A 24,797-nucleotide genomic window follows, 5' to 3' on the forward strand; every position below is an offset into this window, starting at 1 on the left:
GTCAGAAAAAGTTAATAATTGTATTTCTTGTGGGAAGCAAATACCTCATAAGGACTTTCATTCTTACTGTATTCCTTGCCTAGGCCCTGACCACGACATTTCTAGTTGTCGGTTTTGTGCTAGATTTAACCAACGCACTATTAAGCATTGGTACGATTTTGTATTAAGCTATTTTGGACGAAAATTTAATTATACAATGTCATTGGATAGCCATCCGACTACTGGAGTTCACAAAAAAACGCAAAGAAAAAGAAAAAGAGAGGCAACCAAGGTCCAAAACCGACGACGAAGCTTCTCCTAAGCAAGTTGCCGGTTCACCGGTTCTCAGTGAGGTGCTTTCACAGCCCCTGATGCCTGCTACTTTAGAGTCGCAGGCCACTACCGACTCCCATGTGGAGTCGGCCAGGCTGCTGGAAACTCAAGGTATTGGAGCCTCTGAGATTATTCCCTCAGATGGGTCCGGAGCCGCTGAGCAGGCATCGGCTTCTGAGGGTGTATTCAGACCTAAACAATTATACATTAAACCAACTTCAAAGGCAAAGACTAAAACACCTTTAAAGGCAAAGAAACAAGTTTACCAACCACATGGACAGGCCTCCATGCCCAAAAAACAGATGCTCAAAATGGCCAAAGACTTAATTACCTTGATCAGAGGTTCCCATCCCCCTCCTGATAAGAGGCCTAGGCAAGAGACAGACTATGAATCTTCAGATCAGGTTTCCATTTCTTCTGATTCCTCTTCTGATCAGGAATATTCTCTTCCCCACTATGAGGATTCTGATGCTGAAGAATCAATTCCTTCAGTTTCTCCTCCTGAGGACTACTCTTTTGGGGAAACCTTGCATACCATGAGGGAGCACTTCACTTCCACTGGGAGAGCCAAGACTTTTCAGAATATAAGAAGAGGATCAGAGATTTCCTTTTACTACCTCAACACAGGCCTGTAGCTATTCCACCTGTGTTAGACATTGTAGATGTATTCTCAGAGTCTAGTCTGACCCCAGACTCCTTACCTCCAGCTCCTGTTAAGCCGGACAGATACTACAGGGTCCCTGACTCTCATAAATTCCTTTTCAAAAACCCTACTGCAGACCCAGAAACTAATTCTCACGGTCCCAAAGGGGTCAAGGCTTCCACTGCAAAAAACCCTACCCCCTCTGACAGGGATTCTAGGGCACTGGATAGATGGGGAAAAAAGATTTACACATCTGCTACCTTAGCTATAAGGGCTTTAAATTGCCAGTTTCATATGCTCAGATATCAGCAATATATCATGACACTGCTTAAACAGAAAATGATGGTACATTCTGATTGTGCAGAAAACAAATAAATGCAGGATTTATTGCATGCAGCTGAACAAGTTAGAAAGCATACTTTGCAATGTGGTTTTGATTCTCCGGAGGCCTCCTGCAGGGCCGCTGTTACAGGTTCTGTCATTAGGAGGCATGCTTGGTTAAAGGAACAAAATCTGCCTGATCATGTTAAAGCAAAATTATTAGATGCTCCATTACAACATGATACCCTGTTTGGTGTTAAGGCAGAAGAGGTGTTAAAGAAAATGGAGGGCAAAGCTAAATCTATGCAATCGGTCAAGGATTTCTTACAGATACAGCCACCTAGATTTAACAGACACTGGCCTACAAAGAAGTGGTCCTTTCCTGTCTTGGATAGACCACAAAGGGACAGATCCAAATGCCCTAGAAGCAGATCACAGCCGCAAGGTTCCTACAGGTCTAAGCAATGGGGTGCTTCTACCTCCAAAAGTGCAGAAGACAAATCACAACCATACAGAAAACAGTCCCAATGGCTTCCCCCTGCCTGCACCAAGCACTTATCTTCTAGCAACACCCCTAGGGGGAAAACTAGCACTTTTTTCTCAAAATTGGCACATTATAACCCAGGACAAATGGGTTCTAGTCATAGTGTCACAAGGCTACAAGTTTCACTTCCATACCCTGGCAAGGGCAAACGGTTGGCCAGACCTGCCAAAAAATCAATGGGCAGAGGCTCAAAAACAAGTCACAGCTCTCATGGATATGAGGGCTATTCAACAAGTGCCACAGCAAGAGCAGGGACAATGATTTTAATCAAGACTGTTCTTGGTACTCAGAAAGGACAAAGCATGGAGACCAATACTGAACCTATCTATTCTAAACACTTTCCTGGATATACCAAAATTCAAGATGTTGACCTTGCAGCAGCTTCTGCCCATGCTGGGCTGCAAGGCTTGGCTCGTGACTTTAAAGCTGAAAGAGGCATACCTGCATGTCCCAATCAGATGATCATGCAGAAGATACCTCAGATTCAAGGCTGGCTCAAAGCATTACCAATTCTCTGCACTGCCCTTTGGCTTATCTACTGCACCCAGGGTCTTCACAAAGTGCCTGGTACCAGTAATTGCTTACTGCAGACAAAGAGGAATACAAATATATCCTTACTTGGATGACTGCCTCATACAAGCAGAGAAGAAGGACATTCTACTACAGCACCTGACATTTGTGAAAAGACTTTTAACATGCCTAGGGTACACAGTCAACAAAAAGAAATCAAAACTAGTCCCCTCTCAAGAGATAATATTCCTGGGTGCAAGCATAAATACAACTGCCCAGATGGCTTATCTCGCTCCGGACAAACAAAGGCAACTAACTATCTATTTCAAGGAAATGGCAACAAAGGCCCAGTTATCTGCAAGAAAAATTCTGCAGGTTTTGGGCTTCATGGCATCCTGCATCTTACTAATTCCATATGCAAGACTGCATATGAGGAAAATTCAATGGTACCTAAAAAGTGTCTGGATACAAGATTGCCACAGCCTGGAAACAATTATTACTCTCATTCCCTGCCTGCAACAGGAGTTTCGATGGTGGGCAAAGGCTTGTCAGCAAAACAAGGGACAGCCATTCTCACTACCCCCAGCCAAGCAGAGCCTAACAACGGATGCATCAGATTATGCCTGGGGAGCACACATGGCAGGAAGAGGCATTCAGGGCACCTGGTCCACAAACCAAAAGCATCTACATATCAATCAAAAAGAGATGCTAGCTGTTCAAAATGCCCTGACAGCCTTCAAGGACCTACTTCATCCAGGACAACTACTGATAAAGACAGACAACACCCCAGTTATGTGGTACATAAACAAGCAGGGGGGCACTCATTCTTATCCCCTTTGCAGACTAGCCATGGCTTTATGGGACACAGCATTGACTTACCAAGTTCATCTGCAGGCAAAATTCCTGCCGGGAAGGAAAATACTCTGTCAGATGAACTAAGCAAAAACCTCACGGATCCCTACAAGTGGCACCTGGATCCATAAGTCTTCAGCATGATAACAAAGAAATGGAGTCGCCCGGACATAAATCTATTTGCCTCCCCTCACAACAATCAACTAAAAAGATTCTGCAAAAGGACTTATCACAGACAAGCTTGGAAAGTGGACGCCTTATCTTTCAACTGGACAACCCTATCAGTATATGCCTTTCCTCCACTGCCTCTCCTCCCCAAGGTACTCCTAAAGGTCAGACAGGAGAAACCAAAAATGATTCTCATTGCCCCATACTGGTGGATAATGTAGCCATACAAACCACACCTCTCAGTAAAGCTGTGATGGATGTCATTTTAGAAGCCAGAAGGCCTAGTACTAGAAAATCCTATGCTGGGAAATGGAAGAGATTTTGTGCTTGGAACCAAGCTCAAGGAACTGATACAGCTGTCACAAATATTCCTCAGATTTTGCAATACTTAACTGAGATGCTGGACAAAGGCCTATCTTTTTCATCAATTAAAATCCATGTCTCTGCCATTTCGGCTCATTACAATACAGAGCCACCACTCTTTTCTCATCCTTTATTAAGGCAGTAACTCAGAGGAGCCAAAAACTTAAGACCTCCAAGGAGAATGCCAATACCTGCATGGGACCTCAATTACATCTTGGAAAAACTCACCTTACCTCCTTTTGAGCCAGCTGCTACTGCGGATATAAAATTCTTATCTTGGAAGACAGCTCTGCTCTTAGCAATAACTTCTGCAAGATGAGTTTCAGAGCTACAGGCTTTCATGGCTGTGGAACCCTTTATCTTTTTTTATCCAGACAGGGTCTCTCTGAGAACAAACCCTACATTTATGTCTAAGGTGGTATCCAGTGTAGCCCTTAACCAAACTATTCATTTGCCAACTTTTTATCCAAATCCACAGAACAAGGAGGAGAAAATTCTTCATTCTTTGGACATACACAGACAACTTAGATTCTACTTAGACAAAACTAAAGTTTTCAGAAAGACAGAACAATTACTAGTGGCATATGCCGCAGAATCACAAGGAAAGGCTATCTTTAAGCAGACTATTTCAAAGTGGATAGGTCACTGCATTCATTTCTGCTACTCACAGCATGGCAAACCAGTGCCTGAGGGCATAAGGCCACATTCAACCAGAGCTGCAGCCACTTCTGCAGCCTTTCTCTTGGGCAAGAAAAACTGAATAAAATGGCGTCGGCTGCATCTTTTATATCCCTGACGACCTGACATCAGGGAAGAGGTGACAGCAACTGACGCAGGACCCAAGACTTTGGAATTCAGGCTGACTGAGGGCAACCTGCCAGCAGGATAACCCAAATGTAATGACTGCAACAGTGAATACACTCGAACATCTGCATTTATGGTAAGCTTACACAACTGTACTTTCTCCGGTCCTCAGTGAGGTGTTTTTGCAGCCCCTGATGCCCGCTTCTGTGGATTTGCAGGCTGCTACCGAGACCCTTTTGGAGTCTGGTATGTCGCAACACTCTTCTTCGTCTAATGATCCTGTGGATGTCTCTACCTTGGATAGGTCTGGAGCCGCTGAGCAGGCACGGCTTCCAAAGAGGTACTTTGCACTACTGATACTCAACACAGACCGACGACTTCTAACGCATCTACAGTTCTTTTGAAAACTAATGAGTTTCTAAAGCCCAATGTATGAACCACATGCAAAAAACGATGACCCAAGCTCAGACACCTGCTTCCTTGCCTCAGTCTCAAATGCTTAAAATGGCAGAAGACCTTATAATGCTTATCAGGGGTAGCCAGGCTTACCCCTTCCAAATGAAAAAAAGATTTGTCTCCAGTAGTTTTATCTGAACAGGAGTCAGATGACTCTGATGCATCTGAATATGAAGATGTGCAATCCCACTCTGCTTATGAGGATTCTATTGTAGGGGAATCCATCCCTTCAGCCTCTCCACCTGAGGACTTTTCATTTGGGGAAACCCTACATACTTTAAGGAAGCATTTCCAATGGGAATGTCAGGACTATCCTAAGTCACAAAAGAGACTCGGGGGAGTTCTTAAATCTTCCACATAACTCTGGCCATCCCTCCTGTGCTGGATGTTGTGGATGATGTTTTTATGGAATCCAGTCTGACCCCTGACCCCCTGCCTCCTGCTCCCTGGAAACCTTATAGGTATTATGGAGTCCCTGACTCTCTCAAATTTATTTTCAAAAATCCTACTGCTGACCCTGAGGTCATCTCTCAAGGACCTAAAGGAATCAAAGCAACTTCAGCTAAGAATCCCACCCCCTCAGACAGGGATTCCCGAGCATTAGACAGATGGGGTAAAAAAGTATAAACCTCTGCTACTCTTGATATTAGAGCATTAAATTGTCAGTTCCATATGCTGAAATATCAGCAACATAACATGGAACTGCTCAAACAAAAATTATCTTCTTTCCCTGCTTGTGCAGAAAATAAAGAGTTACAAGAGTTAATACATTCTGCAAGTCAAGTAACTAAGCACACCATACAATGCGGTTTTGATGCCCTAGAAGCATCTTGCAGGGCAGCAGTCACAGGTTCTGTACTTAGAAGGCATGCTTGGCTTAAGGAACAGCCCTTGCCAGATCATGTCAAATCCAAATTATTGGATGCACACTTGCACAAAGACAACTTATTTGGTACCAAGGCAGAAGAAGTCTTAAAAAAGATGGAAGAAAAAGCTAAATCTATGCAGACAGTTAAAGACTTCTTACAGGTTCAGCTACCGAGATTCAGTAGGCATTGCCCCTCCAAGCACTGGCCCTTTCCTGCTTCCTCCAGTTCAGCTCAGCCCAGACCCAGGGGAAGCAGGCCCCCAGACAGCCCCAGGGAATGCAGAGATCTAAGCAATGGAGTTCCTCCTCTTCAAAACCAGGGAGTGCAAAGCCACCCCCTTATGGTAAGAACTCACAATGACTTTACACTTCCACCCCATCCCTCTGCCCACCTGCTCTTGCCCCTAGGAGGAAAACACTCCTTCCACACAAGCAACTGGGCCACCATTACCAATGACTGCTGGGTCCACAACATAGTGTCCCATGGATACAAATTTTATTTCCATACTCTGCCAACCCCCAAAGGGTTCCCAGATCTTCCCCCAAACCACTGGGGGGAGGCCAAAAATCATGTCCTTTCCCAGCTGTCTATGAGGGCAATAGAGCATGTTCCTGCAGAACAGATAGACCAAGGTTTTTACTTCAGACTCTTCATTGTACCTTGAAAAGAGAGGACATGGCACCCATCCTCGATCTATCCATTCTAAACATGTTTCTGGTGATACCAAAATTCAAAATGCTCACCCTCCAGCAGCTTCTACCTATGCTTTCCAAGGATGCTTGGTTAGCCACCCTAGACCTAAAAGAGGCCTACCTACACATCTCAATCAGGGAATCATGCAGGAAATACTTATGTTTCAGGGCAGGATCACTGCACTTTCAGTTGTCTGCACTTCCCTTTGGCTTATCCACTGCTCCCAGAGTTTTCACAAAATGTCTGACTTCCACCATTGCTTTTTACTGTCAAAGAAATATTCAAATTTACCAATACTTAGACAACTGCCTGATTTAGGCAGACAGTCAGGAAAAGCTGCTAAAGCACCTGACCTTTGTAAAGGACCTACTGACATCCCTGGGGTATACTATCAATGAAAATAAATCCAAACTAGTACCCACACAAAATGTTGTATTCCTGGGAGCAAGCCTGAACACAGCAGCCCAGATGGCATTCCTTACACCAGAAAAACAATCCTACCTGACAATCTACTTCTCTCTACTCACCACCAGGACCCAGATATCCACAAGGAAAATCCTGGAAGCTTTAGGGTTCATGGCTTCTTGCATTCTACTAATTCCATGTGCCAGACTGCATATGAGGAAACTATAATGGTACCTCAAAAGCCTTTGGTATCAGCACTCTCAAGATCTGGAAACTCGTACACCAATGATACCTTGTCTAAGGAAAGATTTTCTTTGGTGGGAAGCAGCATGCAGCCACAACAAGAGACTTCCCTTCTCACAACCCCATGCCACCCAGACCCTCACCACAGATGCATCAGACTATGCCTGGGGTGCACACCTGAATGGCAGGTGCATTCAGGGCTAATGGAGCCCAAATCAAATACATCTGCACATCAACCAAAAAGAGATGTTAGCTGTTCAGCATGGCCTGACAGCTTTCAGACCCCTACTCTCCCCGAGGCCTCTACTGATCAAAACAGACAACACCATGGTGATGTGGTATATCAACAAGCAGGGAGGGACTCACTCTTATCCTCTGTGCAGGCTTGTCATGACCCTTTGGCACACGGCCTTAGCCATGCAACTACACCTGTTAGCACAATTACTGCCAGGCTCTCTAAACTCTCTGGCAGACATCTTAAGCAGAAACCTGCAAGACCCACATGAGTGGCAGGTAGACCAAAGAACATTCACTCTTGTAACCCAGAAATGGGGCACCCCAAAGGTCGACCTCTTTGCCTCCTACTCCAATCATCAGCTCAGCAAATTCTGCACCAGGAACCTCACAGCAAGGCCTGGAAAGTGGATTTCTATCCTTCCAGTGGGTAAACCTCTTGGTCTATACATTTCACCCTCTACCACTCATTTCAAGGGTACTGCTCAAAATAAGGGAGGAAAAACTGAGGACAATCCTGATTGCCCCAGACTGGCCATGCCAGCACTGGTACCTACTGCTGCACAGCCTGTCACCCCTGCCACCATGGCACCTACCACAGATCCCAACACTCATAACCCAGAGAAATGGAGATTTCATGCATCCCAAATTGCAGACCCTCAATCTGGCAGCCTTACTTATTCCATGACCTCTACCCAAGCTGCCAATCTAAGCAAACAAGTTCTAGATGTTATACATAAGGCCAGATGCCCCAGCACTAAAAAGTCTTATGCTGACAAGTGTAAAAGGTTTTGTACCTGGATCCATGCTAGGGGAGCCAGAAAATAAAATCCCTCCCTACCTCTCATCCTGGATTACCTGGAAGACCTACTACACAGGGGTCTAGCCTTCTCTTCTATTAAAATTCATGCCTGCCATCTCTGCTCATTTCAGCACAGAGCCACCTCTTTTCTCACACCCTCTCATCAAACAGTTCCTAAGATGGGCTAACAACTTGAGGCCACCCAGAAGATCTCCTACCCAGCTTGGGACCTAAACTTTGTGTTGGAAAAGCTCACCCTGCCCCCCATTGAACCTGCAGCTTCAGCAGAGTTAAAATGTCTCTCTTGGAAGACAGCCTTGCTTCTGGCCATCACTTCAGCTAGAAGAGTATCAGAGCTACAAGCATTTATAGCTGTAGAGCCCTTCATCATTTTCCATGCTGACAGGATCTCCCACAGGTCTAACCCATTCTTCATGCTAAAAGAGGTGTCCAGTGTGGCTCTCAACCAATCCATTCATTTGCCAACCTTTTTCTCTAACCCACAAAACAAGGGAGAAAGGATTCTGCACTCTCTAGATGTGCACAAACAGCTCAAATTCTGCCTAGACAGGACTAAATCTTTTAGAAAAACTGATCATTTGCTAGTCAGCTTTGCTGCAGGAGCAGAGGGCAAGGCCATATCCAAACAAACAATTTCCAAATGGATAGCGCACTGCATCCATTTCTGCTACAAACAGCATGGGAAACCTCCCCTGAAGAGGATCAGGACACATTCCACCAGAGCAATCTCCACCTCTGCACCTTCCCTCAGAAGGGTCCCCACTAGGGACATCCTGGAAGCTGCAACATGGACATCTGTCCATACATTCACCAAGCATTACCACCTGTCTATCTTCTCCAAATACAGGGCAGGGCTTTGCCACCACATTCTTGCAGCCCCCAGTCTTCTTGACTGCCTCCACCCTTTTTTTCAGCTTTGGGAATCAACCCAAATGTGATGACTGCAACAGTGAAACACTAAGAACATAGTACAGTTGTGTGCACTTACCGTAAATGTAGATGTTAGTGTGTATTCACTGTTGCAGTTCTGGTTTCCCTCCCTCCTTCCCCCTTGTCTTCGCCCTCTCTCTCCTTACAAGGAATTTTTGGTATTTACTTTCTACTGGTGTATTGTGTATTCTATTTTGAACTTTGTATGGGAATACCTGTTTGCTGATGTTTGCAGACAAGCATGTAATAGAAGTGTTTGTCATCCTGTAGAGAAACAATGCTGATATTGTGTTAAGGAAACATCTTGTGTGAAAGCACATACAAATGCTGATTTGATAAAAGCATGTCCATTCAAAACTTTCTTGCTTGACAGTGTTTAAGGAAACATATGACAAAAACATGTACAGATGGTTTTCTGTTAAAAGCATGTCCATTCTTTAAGGAAACAGGTCAACTTCCTTGCTGACAGTGTGAAATGCATGCAGAATTGTTTTTTTCTTTTTTACATTTGTGCTGAGTCTGTAAGGAAACATGTCCATTAAGCAGATTCCTTATTTTTCAAGGCACAGTCATTTAGTATGGATGCCAACCACATATTGCTAAACTCTGTTTCTACATCTTATTTATTTTGCATATTTGTAGCAGAATTACTTTCAACCTTAATACACTCTAACAGTTCCCCCTTTTTATTTTAAACCAGGGAGATACATTCAGCATTATTTGGTAATACTTTTTCATTATGACAATTGACAACAGTAACTTGACCAGCTCTTGTTAATCAAACTTTAATACATGTAAATAATATGCAAAAAACTCTACAATAACAATAATAGAAATTAAAAATATAATGATTTTTCCTGTCCACCCTGTAAGTAGACTACTAAACCACTCACTCCAATTGTCATTCCAGTTTTTTCTAGTATGTTGTGACACTTGTACATTAACTTCTAAATGCACTTTTACAGACTGTGTTCTGTCTGGAATAAACGTTCAACATTGTTCTCCTATTAGAGCACATATACCCCCTTGGGATGCTAGTATGTAATCTAATGCCATTCGATTTTGTAAAACCATAGTTCGTATAGCTGTCATTTCGACAGTAATGTTAAGGACTGCACTGAAAGTGGCATTTGCCAATACTTCAACTAGTTTGGATAGTTTTCTCAACTCCCAAATGGCTTTTGCAGCCCCATACCAAGGCAAAATACCTGCTCCAGAAATTACATAATCTCCTAAATCCAAATCTTTTAATTTTATATAATCAAAATGTTGGTGATAGATACGTGATATATCTAGGATGTCTACTGAATTTTCTGGACTTTCAATCTCGGGTAATATATCGCTTTTCTTTTTGGCATTTCTAATGCTTCCTTTTGGTAACTCTTTTTTACATGATGCATTGCTGGTACCACTAGCCATATATAACAGGTGCCATCCCATCCCTTTGGTAACCATTTATAAGCATATTTACCACATATGTAATATAACCCATCTGATAGAGCAACACTGCTATTTACCAGACTGACATTTACTTGCCCCATAGTAGGAGTTTTATTATGTACAACTGTAAAGTTTTTATCTGTTTTACTTCGCCAACATGTAATATTGGTTTTACACTCGCTTTTATTGTTTTGTGAAAAATGAAATACCACTGTGTCACTTAATATTAAGTGACCCTTAGGTTCATAGGTAGGTACTAGACTATTGGCCCTAGGACCTATATAAGCCTAGCCAAAAAGTTACCCATGCTTTTGCCACCCAAGAAAATTATTTTCCTTTGCCCCTGTCAAGCAGAGCTGGTATTAGAATAGGAAAACCATGAAAAAATACTCCACGTACTAGTATGTGGCTGTGAAAGTTTATCATTCAGTTGTTTGATTACAGTTAGTATTACCCACTGGAACAGTTTCATTTTGTTGAAAACATGTGATTCCATGCACTATAGCAGATAAATATACTTTTTTTCCCCTTTAAATTTTTTGTTTATTTATTTACCCTCCAACCTGAAAAAAATTACCCAGATCTTCCCTCAAACCACTGGGGAGGCCAAAAGCAAACCTTTCCCCTGCTGTCTATGAGGGCAATACAGTGCATGTTCTGCAGAATTCAGATAGACCAAGGTTTTTACATCAGACTCTTCCTGGTACCTTGAAAGAGAGGACATGGCACCCATCCTCGATCTATCCATTCTAAACATGTTTCTGGTGATACCAAAATTCAAAATGCTCACCCTCCAGCAGCTTCTACCTATGCTTTCCAAGGATGCTTGTTAGCCACCCTAGACCTAAAAGAGGCCTATACCTACACATCTCAAATCAGGGAATCATGCAAGGAAATACTTATGTTTCAGGGCAGGATCACTGCACTTTCAGTTGTCTGCACTTCCCTTTGGCTTCATCCACTGCTCCCAGAGTTTTCTACAAAATGTCTGGCTCCCCGGCCATTGCTTTTTTACTGTCAAAGAAATATTCAAATTTACCCATACTTAGACAACTGCCTGATTTAGGCAGACAGTCAGGAAAAAGCTGCTGTAAGCACCTGACCTTTGTAAAGGACCTACTGACATCCCTGGGGTATACTATCAATGAAAGAAATCCAAACTAGTACCCACCCACAAAATGTTGTATTCCTGGGAGCAACCTGGACAAAGCAGCCCAGATGGCATTCCTTTACACCAGAAAACAATCCTTACTCTGACAATCTACTTCTCTAGCTAGCCACCAGGACCCTTAGCTATCCACAAGGAAAATCCTGCAAGCTTTAGGGTTCATGGCTTCTTGCATTCTACTAATTCCATGCCAGACTGCATATGAGGAAACTATAATGGTACCTCAAAAGCCTTTGGTATCAGCACTCTCAAGATCTGAAACTTTATACCAATGATACCTTGTCTAAGGAAAGATTTTCTTGGTGGGAAGCAGCATGCAGCCACAACAAGAGACTTCCTTCTCACAACCCCATGCCCAGACCCTCACCACAGATGCATCAGACTATGCCTGGGGTGCACACCTGAATGGCAGGTACATTCAGAGGCTAATGGAGCCCAAATCAAATACATCTGCACATCAACCAAAAGAGATGTTAGCTGTTCAAAGCATGGCCTGACAGCTTTCAGACCTACTCCCGAGGCCTCTACTGATCAAAACAGACAACACCATGGTGATGTGGTATATCAACAAGCAGGGAGGGACTCACTCTTATCCTCCTGTGCAGGCTTGCCATGACCTTTGGCACACGCCTTAGCCTTAATGCAAATACGCTACACCTGTTAGCACAATTACCTTGCCAGGCTCTCTAAACTCTCTGGCAGACATCTTAAGCAGAAACCTAGCAAGACCCACATGAGGGTGGCAGTAGACCAAAGAACATTCACTCTTGTAACCCAGAAATGAAAGGCACCCCAAAGGTCGACCTCTTTTGCCTCCTACTCCAATCATCAGTCTCAGCAAATTCTGCACCAGGAGACTGGAATCTCACAGCAAGCGTGCCTGGAAAAGTGGATTTATATCCTTCCAGTGGGTAAACCTCTTGGTCTATACATTTCACACCTCTACCACTCCATTTCAATAGGGTACTGCTCAAAATAAGGGAGGAAAAACTGAGGACAATCCTGATTGCCCCAGACTGGCCATGCCAGCACTGGTACTTACTGCTGCACAGCCTGTCACCCCTGCCACCATGGCACCTACCTCAGATCACAACACTCATAACCCAGAGAAATGGAGAATTCATGCATCCCAAATTGCAGACCCTCAATCTGGCAGCCTTACTTATTCCATGACCTCTACCCAAGCTGCCAATCTAAGCAAACAAGTTCTAGATGTCATACATAAGGCCAGATGCCCCAGCACTAGAAAGTCTTATGCTGACAAGTGGAAAAGGTTTTTCACCTGGATCCATGCTAGGGGAGCCAGAAAATAAAATCCCTCCCTACCTCTCATCCTGGATTACCTGGAAGACCTACTACACCGGGGTCTAGCCTTCTCTTCTATTAAAATTCATGCCTCTGCCATCTCTGCTCATTTCAGCACAGAGCCACCTCTTTTCTCACACCCTCTCATCAAACAGTTCCTAAGATGGGCTAACAACTTGAGGCCACCCAGAAGATCTCCTACCCCAGCTTGGGACCTAAACTTTGTGTTGGAAAAGCTCACCCTGCCCCCCATTGAACCTGCAGCTTCAGCAGAGTTAAAATGTCTCTTGGAAGACACAGCCTTGCTTCTGGCCATCACTTCCAGCTAGAAGAGTATCAGAGCTACAGCACTTATAGCTGTAGAGCCCTTCATCATTTTTCCATGCTGACAGGATCTCCCACAGGTCTAACCCATTCTTCATGCTAAAAGAGGTGTCCAGTGTGGCTCTCCAACCAATCCATTCATTTCAACCAACCTTTTTTCTCTAACCCCACAAAAACAAGGGGAGAAAGGATTCCACTCTCTAGATGTGCACAAACAGCTCAAATTCTGCCTAGACAGGACTAAATCTTTTAGAAAAAAACTGATCATTTGCTAGTCAGCTTTGCTGCAGGGAGCAGAGGAGCAAGGCCATATCCAAACAAACAATTTCCAAAATGATAGCCGCACTGCATCCATTTCTGCCTAAGCAACAGCATGGGAAACCTCCCCTGAAGAGGGTCAGGACACATTCCACCAGAGCAATCTCCACCTCTGCAACTTCCCTCAGAAGGGTCCCCACCAGGGACATCCTGGAAGCTGCAACATGGACATCTGTCATACATTCACCAAGCATTACCACCTGTCTCAATCTTCTCCAAATACAGTGGCAGGGCTTTGCCACCACATTCTTGCAGCCCCCAGTCTTCTTGACTGCCTCCACCCTTTTTTTCAGCTTTGGGAATCAACCCAAATGTGATGACTGCAACAGTGAAACACTAAGAACATAGTACAGTTGTTTACACTTACCGTAAATGTAGATGTTAGAGTGTATTCACTGTTGCAGTTCTGGTTTCCCTCCCTCCTTCCCCCTTGTCTTCGCCCTCTCTCCTTACAAGGAATTTTTGGTATTTACTTTCTACTGGTGTATTGTGTATTCTATTTTGAACTTTGTATGGGAAAACCTGTTTGCTGATGTTTGCAGACAAGCATGTAATAGAATTGTTTTCCATCCTGTAGAGAAACAATGCTGATATTGTCTTAAGCAAACATCTTGGGTGAAAGCACATACAAATGCTGACTTGATAAAAGCATGTCCATTCAAAACTTCATTGCTTGATGGTGTTTAAGGAAACATATGACAAAAACATGTACAGATTGTTTTTCTGTTAAAAGCATGTCCATTCTTAAAGGAAGCAGGAAACTTCCTTGCTGACAGTGTGAAATGCATACAGAATTGTTTTTTTTTGTACATTTATGCTGAGTCTGTAAGAAAACATGTCCATTAAGCAGATTCCTTATTTTTCAAGGCACAATCATTTAGTATGGATGCTAATTGCATATTGCTAAACTCTGTTTCTACATCTTATTTATTTTGCATATTTGTAGCATAATTACTTTCAACTTTAATACACTCTAACAAACATAAATCCTTCAACAGTATTTCATGAGTAGACATTACCATTAGAATTACATGCAAAGGGGACTGCTGCAATCCACTGTTCTAGATGAGGTACATTTTAGTATATTTTAAAAACAACATAAATGGCAGAATTAATAGGGTTACAGTCCCCGCCCTTACATTCAGTGCTAATACCTGCCAAACAGTACATAGAAATCAGGTACACACAGCAGATGTGTCATACATTAGAAGTGTTTATTTTTCAAGAGTTCTGTCTAATGGCTGGCTGTTTTGGGTAGACAGACTACACTTTGAGATAAAACATTTTGGAAAATGGTGTACAAGTTGGTATACAATTCTGTTATTCCAAAAATTGTATGTGTACCTTTATAGTCCTGGTATGTTTGCCATGCATTTGTTTTATTAAGCTTTATATTATGTTTAAAAATGCCTGCACTGTAGAAGCACAGCAGTATTGCACACAAATGATCACATGGTAAAATCAAGCATGGTGCATTTTGTTTCTGAATTTCTAAGTAGCTGCCTCAGGGCCTTTCTATTTAGATGCAAGTACAATTTTTGGAGGAAAATGGATAACAATGAGTTTACATTCAGAAGCTAAATGTTTTTATTTATTTATTTGTGGGGGCAGGGTTTGGGCAAAGGTCTTGTTTAGTCAGTATTACTCACCAAATTTGTTGATCGATTTCATAACTCACTTGTATATGACTGCACAAGATGATTAATGTTTACCTCTTTAAGCTAATTAATAGTGTTTTGCAGTGTTCCTTTTTGTGTTCCTTACTGTCACATAACTCAAAATAGCTGCTGGGTGAGTTGTAATGGAGATTTTACATTGCTTCTGCCCATTAAGAAGTATGTGCCCTTTCTTAGTATTTACATTCTTAAGTTCAAACTGAAGTGAGTTATGGGATACACACGGCATTAAGTTTGAACTGCTTATCACCTGTGCATTGCATTATTTGTAAGGCTGCAGAAATATTTATTATTTATATTTATGCGTATGTATACATACATACGTATGTATGTATATATATATATATATATATATATATATATATATATATATATATATATATATATGTTGTCACACACACACATACACACACACACACACACACACACACACACACACACACACACACACACACACACGTACACATATATATACACACATATATACATATATCATATTTTCATAATTGTTGGCTTAATTGAATAGCCTTAGCAGTATTGTCTTTGTTTACTTGGAGAAAAAATATGATTACATTTACCACCATATAGCAAGGTCTGCACAAGAATGTTGCATTTGTTTTGCAAACACCATAAAATCATGAGCTGACCTTATAAATGGATTAAAATAGACATGCCAAAGTGCATGTGGAAACAGTAGTTCACTGTATGTTTCAAGTCCAGTCATTAAATAACTAAGGAATGATATGTCTCACATGATATTGTGATTTGTTTCCTTACAGAATAGTATATAGGTGCTGCACACTTATTTGTATTAAGAAGCTGAACCTAAGGTGGTTTATATGGTACTTCACACTAAAAGGACAAAACTTTTATAATGCTGGAAAAATGGTGTATAGATTGTATAGCTGCAGAAATATTTACAACTGTTTGAAAATCAAATTATGCAAATATGCACAATGCTTTTGGTAAATATGAAATAAGGCTCACAGAATTAATTCACATCAAAATGAAGGTCACATCTGTACAACCAACCTGCTGATGATAGAAAAGGTATGACTGCCTTTTATACAGAGATACTAGCAGTTTAGTTTTACTAACAGAAATATTTTTTGTGTGATTTATTGCTCAAATCAGGGTTCTGACTAGGCAAAAGGCAATAGTATAAGCATTGCAAAGATGACTGTGTTTTGAGCAAGTTTCTTGTTTTATATATATATATATATATATATATATATATATATATCTTTATGGGTCCCATTTAGATGATCAAAGTCTTAGAAGGCCGATACCATGTGATCGAAGTTTTAAGTCTTCAGGCATTCTAAACAGAAATCTCCATACAGCGCAGAATAGGAAATTTGCCCTTTTCCTTGCTGTAGTGCGATGTCGGAGTTGGTATATTTAAGTAGCATGGGCTGTGGGGGGGCTTTCCCCTGGTGGAAATGTCCAGGATTTTTTTTTGTTTGTTTTGTGTTTGTTTTTTTTAGATGTTCGAAGTCTTAAAACTCTGATCATATGATGTCAGCCATATGAAATTCGAAGTTCTAAGACTTCGATCATCTAAATTGGCCCCATATATGTACATATGTTTGTATTTATTTATTTACATATATTTGTAAGGGTGGTACAGTGGATAGTGTTCTTGCCTCACAGCAAGAGGCTCCCTGGTCTGCTTCTTGGGTGAGGTGCCTTCTGTACAAAGTGTGCATGTCCTCCCTGTGCTTGCGTGGGTTTCTACCCACATTCCAAAGACATGTAGCAGGTGGATTGGATACTCTAAATTGTCCATAGGTTTCAGTGTGTTGCGTGGAAGAACTACTGTGGCAGGGCTAGCTACCCGGCAGTGTAATCCTTGGCTTTAGATGACTGCCACTTTTGAAGTGACACCCTGACCCCACATGCAAAAATGGGGAAAAAGGGTTTGTGGATGGATTTGTAAGTGTGTATGTTTTTACTTATTTCTTTTGCGTAATTATTATAGTTCTAATGACATTTATATATCTTTAAAGGCATGCTCCATAACTGCATTTTCAGGAAATAAATAGGCAAAGGCTGTCCAAGCAAGAAATCCTGGTGTGTCAGGAGGTGTAAAATTATACTGCTGCTAGGTATGAATGAGTCAAATTTGTTTGGTTTAGTCTGGTGCAGGAAGTTATGTGTGTGTGTGTGTGTGTGTGTGTGTGTGTGTGTGTGTGTGTATATATATATATATATATATATATATATATATATATATATATATATATAGATATATATATATATATATATATATATATATACATATATATATATATATATATATATATATATATATATATATATATATATATATATATATATATATATATATATGTGTATGTATACACGCATACAAAATCCTTAGTGATTCACAGTCGGGTATCTTCTTTGTACCTATGTAGTGTCAGTGGAAGCTGCAGGGAAAAAGAGCGGACACGGCTAGCTTTATATTTTGCTGGTTGCCATGAAACTGAAGCTGAAGAAAAAAACATGCTTAGCTGACCCAGTTGCTGATTTCTCCTTCTGCTAGATTAAATTCACAGAGATTTTATGTTTGCTATGTAAAAGCATTTTGTTTGTAGCTGGCAGTTAAATTATTTTAAAGATAAAGTTCAAGACTTTTCGAGTCGAACCATTCATGTGGCATAGAGGAATTAATTCCTGAATATGGTTTAGGTGACATGGGAACAAATAGTGACCTAGGTGACTGAAAAGCAGCAGAGAGGTTGGATGCACTCATCTGCATCTCATCGCAAGGGGGGGGGGGGGGTCCATGGTAAGTAAGCAGATTGCTGTTGGGGCTTGAAGCAATTGCTTGGCTAGGTACTGCAGGCCTCTCCCATCAAGTTTATTATACTTTATACTAGAGAAAATTAGGATAGTTAGAAACAAGTTTTTTTTTTTTTCTAGTGTAAGTTGCAAAGTGTTTTCTTAGCTTACCATTATAACCACAACCCAGCATCTATGCCAGGAGTAGGCATACAATGGATGTAGGTGATATAGCAGGTTTAACGTACTTGCTGAGTTTGTGCCTATTGTGGGATGCTCAGACTCTTTTCTGACCTACTAGTCTAGCTCAAGCTGCAGTGTTCCTGGTGCCAGCTATAGGAATAGTTTTTTGCTGAATAAAAGTTCCATGAAGTTCACATCTTCTAACTTGACTGTGTGGAAACAGTTGTGGCAGACTTCTTTCATTTGGACAGTAGTCTTTCTCTCATTGACGTTTTTACCTTAGAGCTTATGTTACATACAGAGTCAGTGAGGTTTTCCAATACACAGAGGCTGCTTCCACATAAAAAAGTTATTTATATTCTTGAGTATTTTTGATTGAATGTCATTTTGACAAAATTATGTTTGTTAAAATGCTTGACCTTTCATTTTTATGTCTTTTGCCAATAGTTCATCTACCTAAGTGTTCTGTTGTATAAGATATCTCACTCCATTCTGTACAGAAGTCATTTAGAGATGCTGATTTTTTATCCATCATTATTTCTGTTATCAGGACCACTACTCAAACTCTGGTTGATGTCACTGTAGACTAATACCTTTCTACTTTAAAAGCAGGCCAGTCATAGGAAACAGTTTTAAATGAAAAATGCAGTGCTGACAAGAGGGACAGCTCAGCTGAAGAGATACTCAAGCAGAGCTGTCCACATGGAATGAAAGTATATTCACCTGTAAATGCTTAACATTAAATTAAAAAGTAGGAAACATGGAGAATGGCTGTAGAGCTGATAGTGCCACTCATGGGTATCCCATATTATGTCAGATCTGGATTTATGCTTCTTGAACAGAGACAAAGGAAGGGTGGAGTAAATGGGTCAGCAGCCCTGGGCACCAGTTTGTAAGGTGGCATCAAGATGGGAAAATTATTATTTATGTATATGAAAGTCACAAAAGCAAAGTAATGCTTGAATTTAGTTATTAATGGATGTTACTGTGACTTCCTCTGCTTGGCTGTTCCCTGTCCTCTGTGTATGCACAGGAAAGTGCTTCTTAAATGTGTAACAAAATATTTCCTTCCAATTGGTGCAGTACCTCTGATATTCTCTGAGACATCTTGGACATGCAGCAGGGCAAATAGTAGAGTGCATACAGTAAACTGTCATCAGACAACAGGATTCTGTTGTAGTGAAATTCAAAGTAAGCACTGTAGTGGCCACAGCTAAAGTATGTAAGAGGCAAGGCTTTAGCATGCACTTCCTTCTATCCCAGGTTAGTGCATCTTTGGTAGTAACATTGGTACTAACATTTGGTAGGGCTCCAGGTTACATGTTATCTAGTGTAGCCATTCTCTGTATGCTCAATGGATATGCCAGCAGGTGCAGGTATTGTCAGTTTTTGATTTGGTCTGGGAAGGGGACACCAAATTGGGGCATTGCCCCTGGAAGCAGACATCTTTGCTATTGCTCTGTAATGGAAAATCTTAGTCTGCATCTTGACGGAAGCCTTAATTGCATTAAATACACAGAATTACTAAGACTATACATCAGATGCTAGAAGTCAGATCCATATTCATTGTTGATAAAGCTTCTCTTCTCTTAATGTTCATGGGAAACATATAAATGCAGCATTGTGTACTAACACACATAATCAGATATTTATTTTGTAGTAGGCAGTCTTCTTTGCTGTGCTGTTGTTGCCCTGAATTGTTTAACAGCTATCCATTCCATTAATGAAATGGAAGAGGTAAACTAGCTGTGCATGGTCATAAACTCATCTTCTTCTTCTTTTGGCTGTTACCATTAGGGGTCACCACAGATGATCATCTGTTTCCATTTCTTCCTGTCCTCTGCATCTTGCTCTATCACACCAACCACTTGCTTGTCCTCGCTCACCCCATCCATAAACCTCATCTTAGGCCTTCCTCTTTTCCTCTTACCTGGCAGCCTCATCCTTAGCATCCTTTTCCCAATATACCCAGCATCCCTCCTCAGCACATGTCCAAACCAACACAATCTCTCCTCTCTGGCTTTGTCTTCAAACCATCCAACCTGAGCTGACCCTCTAAATATACTCATTCCTAATCCTGTCCATACTCATCACACCCGGTGCAAATCTTAACATTTTTAACTCTGCCACATCCAGGTCTGACTTCTGCCTTTTTGTCAGTGCTACCATCTCCAACCCATATAATATAGCTGATCTCGTTACCTTCTTGTAGATCTTCCCTTTCACTCTGACTGGTACCCATCTGTCACAAATTATTCCTGACACTCTTCTCCACCCACTCCACCCTGCCTGTACTCTCTTCACCTCTCTTCCACACTCACCATTACTGTTGATCCCAAGTATTTAAACTTATAAAGGTACAATTTTCCTACCATGAATTAAAAAAAGTTACATTGTTACATGTGTTTGTCAAGATATCAAAAATATGAGTGCTTTGCCCAGTTTTTGTCATGCTTGACACTTTTGAAATATTCTACATTTGAGTAAACAAGTTCAGTTCAGTTTTTCTGTTTATGCTTAGAATTGCTTTCTTATTATTGTAATGCATCCAAGTTTACTGCTAGTTTTACAGTCATTAGTTATTAAGTATAGAAAATAAGATATTTTAGGTTAGTTGCAACCAGAGAGCATAACATTAGAGTCTGCATGCAATGACGCATACTTTATTTTTTGTACAGAAAGTGATCGGGCAGTGGATGGTCCTCTCATTTTAAGTCCAGGACAGCATGAATATGCATTCAGCATTCAGATCCCACAAAGGTAAATGATTCTGTATTTTATTTTCAACCCTCAGTATGCTAAACATTATTGTACTTTGATTGAAAACAATATCATGACACACTGACTGAAAGTAGAAGTCATCCACGGAAAATGTAAAACTTGCACCACTAGAAGTGTTCCATAGCAGACTGTATTTCTGTTTTTCAGGACACCATGCAAATCTGTTAATCTTTCTCATGTAAGTATCTAAGTCATGGGGGTGATTTTAGAAGTAATGGGTCCCTGGATTGAAGTTGAGGATGGGCCTCTCCTACTAAAATCTATTTGAAAATCATAGCTGGGGACTGGTGGCTGCATAAATACTTGAAAGACAGTTACTTAACTGCACCTTTTACTGCTATCCATAAGAGTTATGTATGCACACAGATACTGTATTTGTCCACAGGTGAAATCAGTGATATTATTTTCCACACCTGCAAACACACATTGACACTGATCTTGCAAAAGATACTAACACACACACACACACACACACACACACGTGCAGAATTGTGCATGCCCATGCTTGTGCCCCCCCCCCCCACAAGCTCCCACAACTCCTACTGCAGAAAAATTGGAGGAATTCCAGTTTAACTCTAGCATATCTTTGGGTTATGGGAAGACACTTGAGCAACTTGCATAAATCCAAACAGAGATGAGGAGAACATACAGAGTCCACAGATAAAGAACTACAGTCACAAACTCAACCAAGGAGGCAAGTAATGTGAGATGTCAACTCTACACAATGCATTACTGTTCCAATGATCAGTTGCATTTGCACACATTCTAAACGGATCACCAGAGATAGCCACTTACTATGCATAATTCTGATGTTTGATTTTGAAGGAAGGTGAAATAAATTATGGAAATCTTCTTTCTCTTAGATATACTATCCCCACCCCATAATCCCCCCACACAGCTACACTAGCATAAACACAAACAGTAAGAGTTTATATTTATTTTAGCAAATACAGTACATTGTGTGGCACTGCTGTTACCAAGCCAGATCAGTGATTAACTGTCATCAAACAACAGCAAAAGTAAGTCACTTTTATCCACAGACTGTTTCTGTATATACCAGTTACAATCACTTTCATGACTGTGTATTCATCAGGCAACTGAATGTGATTTAAAAAGAAAGGTGTACAGTGAAGTATTGCAGCGTATCTCACATGAATGCACATTACATTTGCAAAGCTAGATTAATAACATTTTTAGGGTCAGACATTTCCATCTACAGCTACCCATATACCTAGCAATTATAGCTATTGTATTGACTGTGGGCACCTTAAGTGATTAACAGTGACAGAGAAGTAATGCCTACATTGAGATATTTAATTTCGCACACATACACAAGAGCCACAGTAAAGTACTCCATCTTGTTTCACACAAATACACAGTAGTCCTGCAAGGACAGGTTAGTGACTCTTACTTTTGTAATGTTTTTGCCCCCACCCCCAGTGCCTCACATCCATGCTGGGTCTACCAGCATCATTCTAACTCCTGGACTCACTCTGATATTGCTGGGGGACAGTTTTAGATATTAAAGGCATCCTGAGGGCTTTGCCATCTTTATTTCCAGCCAATGCTTCCAATGTTTGTTTTTCTTTATTTTATGTGCTCTACCCACTTGTCCCTTTCCCCACCCTCTGTGCTTGCTGGTTGTATCTGAAGGCATCTCCCCTGTTTTGACCACAGCTTCCCATAGGAAGCATTACTAGTGAGTCCCTACCAAGGATGGGCACCCCATATCTCCCTCTCTGCCACTTCATCAGTCACCCAAGCTGCTAATTGAACCTGGGTTGGCTGGGCCATAGTTAGGGCTTTATCACTCCATGCCATTGGATCAGCCTGTGAAGAAACTGAAAACACTGACATCTGCATTAGCATGTCTGGCAGGAGATTTGTGCATATCTTCAGATTGACTTGTATTGTATGCCAGCATGCCTAGTTGTGAAAATGTAAATACATTTTAAAATATTGAGTATTTTCCTGTTTAAACTGAATTTTTAAAGAATCTGTCACTGGTTTGATTCACTTCTAACTACACATGTTTGAGAGGGATATTCTAAACTACAAATTGTGGAGATTCAGCTGAACAGTGAGCAATGTCATTAGAATGTTTCTGGTTGCTAAGAGGTTATTTAAACAAGTGGAGACTGCAGTGTAAGTACTGAGTAGTCAATGGACACCAAAAAAAGAGAACTCACCCACAAAATGTGAGCTTGCCTTGGCCTTACTATTATATGTTAGAGTAGATGATGGACTGTATTCTTTAGTTAGACCAGAAAAGCTTAGTTATTAAAATAAGAGTTTTTCTAGAATAATGGACTCCTATCCTGCAGTTTGGATTTACATTTCTGGAGATTTAATTATAGTGTTTGACAGTTATTTGTTTATAATCTTATAATCATTTTACTTATTATTAAATGTTTTTCATTATTTTACATTGTGGCTGGAAACCAGTGTTTTTCTTTAGAGATTAGATAGTGCTTCTATCTGTTTGATACTCTCCTGGACACCTCAAAGGCCTGGCTATTCCGGTCATAGCTACCATTTATTTTGATAATTAATTTTAATAACTGTACACCCCTTTAGAAGGGCATGAAGACACTCTGATTGGTGGCAGTGTTACTGTATTATTTTGAGACAGAGACGCAGCTGGAAAGCTGTGTCCAGCTTTCCCAGAAGTGTTTTGATGTGCGAGATTTGCATTTACTTTGAGTGTGAGTGTATCAGAGGTCTCAAGTTGGGACACTTTGCTCTGACATGTGTAATACGAAAATACATTTAGGTGGCAGAGGTATATAGTCCAGTCTCAGAAAATAGAGCATGTTCCTGTTGTGCTCCTAGGGGAAAATTGTGAAATATTACTTCTGTTTAAGTGACAGTCTCATATTGGAGTCAGTAGTGAGGATTGAAGCTCCTTATTTACTGACCCAGGATAGTAAGGGATGCCATTTAAATGCTGGCAGTCTGGTGAGGTATTGGATGGATGTCTCACAGCCTAGTGACTGCCTAACTTGCCAAACAACATCAGGATCAAACAGTTTAATACAAAGACATCCCCATACCTAGTAACTGAAGCCAATTTGTTGACTGTGTACATGTCAGGTATCTGATAAAAAGTAATGGCCTCTGTAATGTATTTCAACTTTGTTTCACACATTGCAGACAGCCTTTCTAAAGCATTCCAGCTTACTTTGCACAATGGTCACTAGTTTTGCAGAGACAGATTACTGAGGGCAAACAGTAGATCCAGTCACTTTCATCCAGATAGACAGCCCTATGTCCAACATTTCTAACCACTTTCATTGACTATATGTTTACTTATACAATACAACTGAAAAGAACAGATCTTAGTTGGGCCTTCTTCAAAGTTTTTACTGAACGGCTTGTTTTGTGACCTTTTACTATTTGGTTCTGATGTTATTTGGCATGTTTTTCAGGTACCTTAATACTTATGGGTATCAGGCTTGGTATTAAGCTATGTGTTTCCTGGGTCTGGCCAAACAGTCCTCTTATGCTATACTGATAACTGCAGAAAAAAGACAAAGCATGGCATGTCTACAGCTAATGAGGTTTGACTTTATTGTCCTGAATGCACCAGTAGAGATGAAAAAGGAGAAACATCGTGTGCATATAGAAGCCATGAAGCAGAAACAC

The 24,797-nt window shown here is 41.0% G+C and overlaps 1 protein-coding gene across 1 annotated transcript in view; it reads left to right on the forward strand.

The window, feature by feature from the left end:
- The window catches only part of LOC122795982 (arrestin domain-containing protein 3-like), a 313,946-nt gene that overhangs the window by 245,136 nt on the left and 44,013 nt on the right, over positions 1 to 24,797 (forward strand). Inside the window, exon 2 of the mRNA XM_044064465.1 lies at positions 21,050 to 21,131. Coding sequence (XP_043920400.1) covers positions 21,050 to 21,131 — 82 coding nt within the window. The remainder of the gene's footprint in view (positions 1 to 21,049; positions 21,132 to 24,797) is intronic.

Source organism: Protopterus annectens, chromosome 2.part2 (genome assembly GCF_019279795.1).
Source record: "Protopterus annectens isolate FY-2018-M chromosome 2.part2, PAN1.0, whole genome shotgun sequence".
In the NCBI taxonomy this organism is placed as follows: domain Eukaryota; kingdom Metazoa; phylum Chordata; order Ceratodontiformes; family Protopteridae; genus Protopterus; species Protopterus annectens.